Source organism: Mesocricetus auratus, unplaced genomic scaffold (assembly GCF_017639785.1).
Source record: "Mesocricetus auratus isolate SY011 unplaced genomic scaffold, BCM_Maur_2.0 Super-Scaffold_100003, whole genome shotgun sequence".
Taxonomy (NCBI): Eukaryota; Metazoa; Chordata; class Mammalia; order Rodentia; family Cricetidae; genus Mesocricetus; species Mesocricetus auratus.
Window position 1 is genome coordinate 109,623,420 of NW_024429188.1, and position 10,032 is coordinate 109,633,451.

Below are 10,032 nucleotides of genomic sequence, written 5' to 3' on the forward strand. Positions count from 1 at the left end.
TGATGAGCACTGAACTAAATGGGGATCCACTTTTGGCAATAAGTCCTTTGCCATGTGCTCACTAAAGATAAATATAGAGGAGAGAAAATTAGAGGTATCTTTAGTTGGGTGGCAACTTCACTTTTGCTTTCCTTGGTGTGTGTGTGGGGGGGGCGGGGTGATCTAGATCAGCAATTCTCAACCTGTGGTCTTGCAACCCCTTTGGTAATCAAAAGCCCTTTCTCGGGCATTACTAAAGACCATGTAAACGCAGAGATATTTACATTACATTTCATAACAGTAGCAAAATTACAGTTGCAATGTAACAACAAAAGTAATTTTATGGTTGGAAGGGTCACCACAACATGAGGAACTGTATGGGTTATAGCATTAGGAAGGTCGAGAACCACTGTTCCGGGGGGAATTCAACTGGAGTGTTCTCAGGGAGCTAGTTGCTTCCTCACATACTTCAATGAGTCCACAGGACCCTACACAAAAAGGCAGGGTCCAGGCATCTGTCAGTCAATAGGGGTTCTGGGAGTAGTTTGAAAAACGGGTCCATGGATAGATAGACTAAGATTAAAATGTTGCATTGTATACTTTTCACCATACTGTTATAGACCAAGGCTGATTTGTGGGAATGATCCGCTCTCCTATTTTCAGTAACTGCCTCCTGGGATTTGGGGAGACTTAGAGCCATGTGCCCAGGTTTCTGATGCTGATAGAATGCCTTATTTAGTGATGACTTGTAGAAATGAGCCCTCAATCCTCATCATGTCCCTGCTCTAACCCACACATGTGCACATGAGGTTCCTGGTGGGGAGATGGCCAAATTATCAATCCAGGTGCCAGGAGAAACTGCACTGCAGAGGCACTTACTAGATTGAGGTTTCCCAGTTAATGTATCCTGTTTCTGAGTGATGGCCAAAGGTTTAAAAGAGAATCTACGTGTATTTGTAAATCCCCCAGGGCTCTCAAGATAGGCTTTGTCTTCATTTCTTTTTCCTCCTCAGGAAGGTGAGTCTGTGCAGTGTGTTGTATCATCAAAGCCATCTGGAACGACATTAGTTTACCAGAGGGAGGTGTCCAGTGTCTGCCAGCAATCCAGGTGAGAAATATGGTGAAGGCTTAACATGTGCTAACAAAGTCTGTTTTGCTCAGTTCTTATGCCTGGACATCCCTGGATAAGTGGCTAGGGTTCAAAGTTTATTTCAGTTGTATGCCTATTGGTGATCATTCTCTGGGAGAAGATTTACTTGCTCCTAGGAATAATGTCAGTTCATATGAGGTAGCTACATACAGAGGCGTGAGCTGGTGACACATCTCATCCACTCTGATGTGGGATCTCCGGTGATGACTACATGTATTGGGCTCATCTCTGCTAAGATATGGGTTCCCTAAGTGCACCTGAGATTCAAATCACCTATCCTTCAGATTTTTCCTTTCCCTCAGACCTTATCAACCCGCAGACTCTCAACTTCTGCCTGAGACAGTATTAAGTAAGCAATCCACTCAGCCATGTTCCTGAGCCATGACCCCAGGGCACACATAGTCTGTACAGTACATTTTCTCTGCACTTTAGACATAGTCCTCAAAGGAGGTCCATACTGAATCCTGCTCTCTAGAGCTTTAAGGATCTCAGGGCTGTGAGGAATGTGACCAGAAGAGGAGACCTTGGTTAAGCACATAAATCCCAGGATCTGGCAAGTTCTAGTAAGAACTCCAGAGTATGATTGGAGGAAATTCCAGCTCATAGCACAGACATAGGTCTTCTCTGAACCTTTCTCTGTAACAATCCTCTGCCAGATCGTCAGTCTGAACTCCCTGTCTTATTTGCAGGTATTAGTCTAAAGGAGCTGAAGGATCTGTTACCAGCTTGACTCACGTCACAGGGAAGACCAGGTGCATCAGTTTGAAGGTGAGACCTAAGGGAGTACCATCAGCCCAAGAGACTCAGTACCTCCCTGCCCTCCTGTCAGCAGTGAGAAAACTTAGGCACTTTTAGTGGATTCCCTTCCTTCACCTCTTGTTCCCTCTGTGTCTTGCCTTAAGGAGTGCAGACATGGGGGCCACATGGAACAGCCTCTGCCTTTACACATTTATTAAAATGAGGATTAGGCTGGTCTCATGTACTAGGAAAGTCAGTCTGTATTGATTTGGTCTACTTTTTTCACTGTCTCCGGACCTGGTATAAGGAGGTGTGAGGTTCCTTTGCTTCCTTGGTTGTATCTCAGAGATACCAAATTTCTGGGTGTTTCCCTCAGGCAAGATAAGTCACCACCTGGAGAAGCTGTGTTTTTTCTCTTTCAGCCTTTTAGGAGTACATACAATACCATATTCCTTTGGCCTTAGAGTACCACCCAAGCAAACCCCTGTAACAAGCTTTTTTGAGAGCTGCCACAGGGACAGAGTTAGAGTCCACTCACATTTTTCCTTTATTTCTCAGGCTTGTGAGGCTTCAGCCCTGTGATCTGGACAGTATTCTGCTTGCTGTTACCAAGGAAGCTCAAGATGAATCCTACTGAGAACAGCCAGAGCTTCTTCAACCTTCCAGCCAGCCCTCAGGCCCAGAGGGAGGAAAGGGGCCTGGAGGGTGACCAGGCCCCCATAGCTGCCGGGAGCCAGGTGGCTGCTACTGCAAGCACCTCAGGGAATGTGTCTGCCGGAGGAACACTCAGTTCTCCCCAGAGTGCTGAGAGAGCCTCCTCTCCTCCCACTGCCATGGGAGGGGCTTCTGGTGAGGCCTCTGGCAACCAAGCAGGAGGGGTGGCTGAGCCTGAGTATCCCTCGCAGGGTATACTAAATGGAAAGATAGTTGATTTGGTGAGATTCCTACTCATCAAGTTTCGAAGGATGGAGCTAGCCACCAAGTCAGAAATGATGAATAGGGCCATGAGAGATTATGAGGAATACTATGCTGTGATCTTTAGTAAGGCTTCTGAGTGTATGAGGTTGATCTTTGGTATTGACATGATGGAAGTGGACCCGTTTGTCCACTCCTATTTCCTTTATCCTACCCTGGGAATCACCTATGATGGGATGATGCACGGGGTTGTAGGTGTACCCAAGACAGGCCTGCTTATAATTGTACTATGCATCATCTTCATAGAAGACAATTGTGTCAGTGAGGAGGTGTTCTGGAATGTGTTGAATAGCCTAGGGCTGTATGCTGGGATGGATCATTTCATATTTGGGGAGCCCAGGAGTCTCATCACTGAGGATTTTGTCCAGGAAGGGTATGTGGAGTACAGGCAGGTACCCAACAGCTGTCCCCCTCGCTATGAGTTCCTGTGGGGCCCAAGGGCCTATGCAGAAACCACCAAGATGAAAGTCTTGGAATTTTATGCCAGCATTGTTAAGCAGGATCCTAGATCCTACCCTGAGAAGTATGCAGAGGCTTTGAGGGAGCAGCAAGAGCGAGTCTAGGGCAGAGAAGCCCAGCAGATAAAAGGCACTACTGTTCTGACCAGCACAAGTTCTACTGAACTAGCAGTTTCCAATCCCTGTTAGGTCAGGCAGAGGAGTAAAGTAAGTAGTCAAATGCTGGGAAAAAGAGTGAAACTTTCCTTTCTTAGTATTCTGTTTGAGTGACTTGAGGAGGCTCATTATTTTTAAGATTTTGCTACTTTCATTACAAAGTTAATTTGCTTGAGATTTTTAAGGATAAAAATGACATTAGTAAAGCATCTATTGATGATTCAGGTTAGGATAATTTTGTTATCTTGAAAACAATGTTTTTGAATTTATAATATGTTATAAGATGTGATGGTGTGAAAGTTGGAATTTCTTGGGAAATAGAAAAGAAGTTGGCATCAAAATAAAGAACATAAGATTAATTTTTTATTGTGTTACTATGTTTGGTCCCTCATTCTTGTTAACTACTTGTGATAAAAACTAAAGTAAGATAAATGGAATCTCTTCCTAAAACCTTTACTGAGGACCCAGTCTTTGAAAAGTTCTATGATAACAGTGAGATGTAGGAGAAGCCAGATCCCTCTCTACCCGTGGATAATTGGTACTTAGAAGAAGCCAGATCCAATCTTTCTCGTAGGTGGGGTGAGAGCAGGAGCCACAGCCCTGTGGGGGAAGACAGAAGTCCTTTTAGACCATAAGCCCCGGTATAAAAGCACTGCAAAGGGCTCTTCTGGGGTGAAAAGTCCAGTGAGTCTTAAATCAAGGCAGCTTGGCAGGCTGAGAGAATTAAATATAATTTAAACTGCAAAGTAGCCAAGGCCAGGCCCTCACGTGGTGAGACTGATTTAAGGCTAAGAGAAGGGAAAACAGCTCTGAGCAGGTCCTGTTGTCAGTGAACTTCAGTATAGAGGAATAAGCCTGGGCTTGTTACTCAGTGCTTAAACACTTTCATGTCACACGTAATCAGCACACAAAACTAAAATATTAAGAGAAGGGTTCTGTCCTGGGACAGGAATACGAGCTAGAACTGAATACATCTCATGCACACTGTGGTTTACTATGCTTTACAGGAGGTTCCTAACATACATTTGGGAATCATGTGACAGTGAGGCCTGGAACTTCTAGACAGGGTCTCTTTTGTCTCCTTGGTCAGGGGAGACAGGGCTAACTGTTAAGATTGCTTTAAATATTTCTTATGCATTTCAGTGTTTGCATATAAGTAAGTGAGGTATATATGTCCCTGGTACCCAGGGAGGCCAGAATTAGGTGCCAGATCCTTTGGAACTAGAATGAGAATGTCAGCCTGTGAGTACAGAAAACAAATCTGAGATTCACTGAAAGAGAAGCAACTGCTCTGAGTTTCCTGAGGTCTCCAGCCCCATGTGAAGTTAAATTGAAAAAAGAATTGTATCAGTGTGAGGACGATGCACGCATACCACTGTACAGGCAGCAGAGGACAGCTTTCACAATGTTTCTTGCCTTCTACCATGTTGAAGCAGGGCCTCTATTGTTACGGCTGGTGTACTTTTTACACCAGGTTAGCAGTTTTAAGAGATTCTGGCCACTTTTTCCCCTATCTCCCACCTCAATAAAGGAGTGGTAGGATTTCAGTCGCACTCACTCATTTTGTGGTCTTGAGGGATATCACTCAAATTGTCAGACTGGAGCATTTAGCACTCTTACCCTCTGATCCATCTCTTCAACGCTAAGATAACGTTTTACTTCAGTTATCTGCAGTGCAATTGGTAAACTATTGAAGGTAGTGGTTTGCCTGGAAAAGCCTCTGGGAGGGATGGAAGTGAGAAACTGGTCTTGACTCACACTCTAGGAACATCCATGTAGGTGCACCCAGATTTTGATGTGTGTCCAAAAGGATGGAAGATTTAGTAAGTTTTATTACTAAAATTTTGTTGTGGCTGGCTGGCTATCTACTGTGTCCCATTGGGCTACATGTTCTCTGATATATCCTGCAAAATGGGAACAACATCATGATCCTAGGGTGGAACAGGCTAGAATAAAATTATAATAAAAAGAAATCATCTACTTTTCACTATGTTTCCCCAAACTAAGGAACTGTACTGGTGCCTTCAAATTCAGAACACATATTCCAGCGGCCCTAACAGACAGGTTGTATCACTTCCTAGTCGAAGAGCACCATGGCCCACAGCCTTGGGAATTTTCCTAATCCCTGCCTAATATGTGACAGTGCTCTGAAGCAAGCAGGGTTCTCTATGCACCTGTCTTTTATCAGATCCTCCTGCTACCTCCTCTGGAGGTGAGAAAGAGTATCCCACCTTCCCTGTGACTGTCTTCAATGCTGACTAGTACACCTGATGGAATGTTCAGGCAAAGAATGGTCAGATTGAACATAGAATAAGACATGAGTTTCAGGGCAAATCTGGTCTTAGAAGCCTAACCAAAAGACAAAAAATGCAAGCATGTTACAATCCATAGTAGTTACTTTTTGGTTTGCAGGGATAATAGTTATACAATTTCTAGTTTGTCCATTGCAACCACCATTCTCCTACTATCTGAGCAGGAAGTGACACAGGTAATATTTTTTGTGATTATATATATAAAACACACACATATATATACATATATATGTATATATAAAATCTCTCAGATATGAATTAGTGTTGTACATATTTCATAATATTTGGATTATATGTATTGTTGCAACAAAAATTCAAGAATATAAATATGTTACAATTCTCTAAACAAATTTTTTCATCAGCTGGCATCCTTCTAAAGGTCATTCCAAACATTTTTCAGCATAGATCTTCTGAATGTTTTATAATAACAGGTTTAATTCTATTAGGTATTGAAATGAAACCTGGTGTGATTTTGTATCTTGACACACATTGTAATTCTTTAGACTACCAGCCCTATGTATTCTTCATAAAAGAACCTTGTTCAGTTGTAATTCCCAAATACATTTCCTGCTGTGTAGTTTGAACATGGAAGGAGCTAGGAAGTCTCTGTCGTTGACACAAGCAAAAGTGAGATGAAATAAACTGAAAAGCAGCATTTCTGTCTCGGCTCAGAGGAAGGAATAAGTATGTATCACAGACTCCTGTAGACAAGTGGGAGGGAAAGATAGGTGAAGACAATGGAACCCCAGGAGCATATTACTCTACAATGTAGACTAGATCCTGGGATCTATAGGGTCCAGGGATAATATACAGGGAACCCTGTGATGGCAAAGATCAATATTTGGAGGTCAATAAGGTGAGATATAAGACATAACAACTGCAGTAGGCAAAATCTTGGGAGGAACACTTCCCTGAGATTTGCCATGAGATTAGCCTTTTCTTCTAATAGGGACGATCATGCAAAGATCCCAGCTATTTCCTGCAGAAGGATAAGGAGGAGTGGTCGTCTGACACATTGTCCAAAATACTCTGTTCTACACCAGGCTTGGCCTCAAAGGAAAGTTTTCATATCTGAGTAACTGAAACTATAGAAAACCCTATTTTCCTCCCTGAAGGGAAATGCTTACTTGTTTCCCATCATTCTAAAGATGAAAACGGTGCTGAGAAGACCATGAGGAAACCAGGGCAAATAGGCACAGTGTGATTAAAAGAGTATATCCAGTCTTGGAATGGGTATAAGATCCCCACCACCACAAAAGGGAAGAACCCCAAAAGGTTGTGCACTTCGTTTTACATGCGACCACTCTCCAAGGAAAATCAGGGACTATAGAGGCAGTAAAAATGTCATCACAGAGATCAGCCCAACATACTCAGAGTCACACCATGAAGTGTATAATCAGATACAAAAAATGCTCAAAGCCCTTTTGAATGCTGTATTTAGTTGTATTCTGTTCAAGGCAGTGGGTTTTACAGTGTCACTCCCTCATTTTTTTTCCTGATAATTTGTTCGTACTCTTTAACTTTACCTGTCTTGCTGGTGTTTAAGTTTTCACAAACCTGATTTTTATCATTTTATCAGCTTAATTTCTGACTTCATGATCATTGACTTCTCATTGATATTTGATTTTTCAGATGAATTAATGTGAATGCTTCTTTAGCCTGACCTTTGATCATAATCTGAGCAAGAAATGGTTATAATTTTCTATATATTTGCTCCATGGGCAATCCTCTCAGTATTGTCATGGTACCAATAACATCAAAAGAATCGTAAGCCTATGTTGTACACAGAGAAAAGTTTAGCACTCCCTGTCAAGAATGGAAGAGGTGCTCACTCAAGAACACCACCAGAGTTAAAGATGCCACTTTTTGGTGCATTTGATAGCTGTTTCCATGTTATATAAAGCAAAATAAGCCGGACTTTGAAAGATACATACTAAATGCTATCTTTCATATGTTATTACTACATTTTGATTTTTTACATGTGTGTGTATATGCATGTATTTGTGACATAGGTTATGAAAGTTAAAAGGAAGCCATGAGAGGGGAAAAGACATGTTAAGGAACTGTAGTGAGGGATAAGAGTAGTAATAGAGTACAGAAGCATGGAAGTGAGGTGAGGATGTCTAGGTGAGGAAAGAGACAAGGGAGGGGAAGAGGATAGGGGAAAGGAATCAGGGAAAAATCAGCAAACACAAAATATATATGAAAATGCCTGATAAAATATTTTATATTGTGTGACAAATTTAAAAATGTACAGGAAAAATAGAAAGAATTTCAAAGCTCTTCTGACTACCAAGAGAGAGGAATTTCCTTACTATAATGCATACATATTGTGGTTCTCACTCAGAGCATGCTTTTGGCAGCCCTTATGGGTATCGTACTTCAGAGTATTGGCATGTTAGTAAAAGACACCTAAACTCCTTGTAGTGCTCAAATGGCCTTGGAGATTTGTGCATCAATAGATCCACACATCTTTCAAGTGTTACAAATGTGTCATATTTATAGACTGAGTAGATATTTAAGACACAGGAGCATTCAAACTTGAGGGAAAGCCATGGAAGTACCAGGGCTTAGTAAGGTACCAGAAAGCTGGAAGAGAGGAACAGAGTACCAGGGACTCCAGGAAGGTGGTCTGACTCTGAGCAGCTGGCATGAAAAGGGAGTAAGACAGTGGTTTGTGGTAGACAACTAAGTGTATTCTAACAGTAGCACAGGGGCCTCCATGTCTCCAAAAGTCAAACATTATGTATCATGAGAATAAGGCGTATGTACCACTGACAATTTGGAGTTTTACTTTGGAAATATTCCTCAGGATGTGGATAGACTAGTTTCAGTGGTATAAGCTCAAGTTTAACAGGGAGACCAGCAAAAAATGCAGTTGTATGACAGAAGGAGAAACCTGAATACCCTTGAATTTGTCAGTAAGTAATGTCGCCTAGAGAAGCTTTCAAAGTGGTGTAATCACCGGCAATTGAATAAAGAAGCTTCCTTCATTCTAGTCAATAGGAGCAATAATCTACGGGAATAAGAACAGGTAAGTAGAGCACAATTTGAAGGGCATTTTAAAAAGTCTATTTAACAAAGCAATACCACAGCATTGTTTACTCCTGAGACCTGTGTTTTCACCAGTCATAGCTTCCTGCCTAGGCTCACAGTATCCAACATGGTTTCTGTAATGTGGATCACGCCTTAAATTTGAGTTGATTTCTCTAGTTGTATCCATGTCATGCCTACACTAGCATTCACAACTTGCCTGGCATGCTGAGTGTGTACCCACAGGGTCTATTTTTGACCAGGCCACTTTTCCAAGTATCTACAAGTTGCTTTCTGACATTAGAGTGATGTCTTCAGCAACATGAACATGTCCTCTACATCTATTTATCAGACATTCGGTGAATACTATAGCACAAACCTGTATATGGGAGTGGAATCTCCAAGCATGTCACACACCAATAATGCATAAGAAGGCAGCCTCACCATGGAACTCTCAGCATATTTCCTTTCAGGAAAATATGCATCGTATGCCATGGAGTGTATAACTCTCAAAGTACTATTCTTCTCCTAAGGAATTCATTACTCCTTATTGACACTGAGGTTTTTGAGGGTTGCTGTAGACTAAGGTATCCCCAGTTCCACTATCTACTAAAGGTTCACTGTTCTCTACATTAGAAACAACACAGTAAGTATAATCTAATTGTCTGTATGATACTTAAGTGCACACCATGTTGGCCATTCTGTTAAGAGGAACAGATAGAGTTCTCACCCCCACAACAGTTCACCCCTCTAAAACAGATGTGCAAGGAATCACTGCATTTTCTGGTCATTAGGGCTTCTGGTGAACCACTGTTTTTGCTTTAAAACTACCCAAAATGAAGCACAGCCTTTGACTTGGGTTTCAAAAATTTTCATGAGGAAGCTCAGCATGATGTAAATTTGGCTGTAGTTGCCGTTGGGAGGGCTGGAAAGCTGCCTTTGTCTACTCCTCATTCTCCCATACACAGAATCTGTCTCATTATCACCCTTATCTAGTTTTATTTCAAAATCAGGGACTAATATGTACATATTTCCTGCATGGCATTTTCCATTGGAATTCCCTCTTACACAGGCAAGTATCTTGGGGGTGATAGCAGAGTCTCCAAAAATTTTCATCTGGAGAGTAGGGCAGCCCCAGTTGCATGCCAGGATCATACAATTGAGACCTTAGCTAGGAGGCACACTGTTTTTAATACACAGGAAAAGAAGATAGACATATTGAAATTCTACT

At 41.9% G+C, this 10,032-nt stretch overlaps 1 protein-coding gene across 1 annotated transcript; it reads left to right on the forward strand.

Annotated features, from left to right (window-relative positions):
* Positions 1-2,439: 2,439 nt before the first annotated feature.
* Positions 2,440-3,633, forward strand: LOC101841525 (melanoma-associated antigen 11). Its single transcript, XM_021223992.2, has one exon. The coding sequence runs from the start codon at positions 2,491-2,493 to the stop codon at positions 3,403-3,405; it is 915 nt and encodes a 304-aa protein (XP_021079651.1). The 5' UTR covers positions 2,440-2,490; the 3' UTR covers positions 3,406-3,633.
* The last annotated feature ends 6,399 nt before the right edge of the window (positions 3,634-10,032 follow it).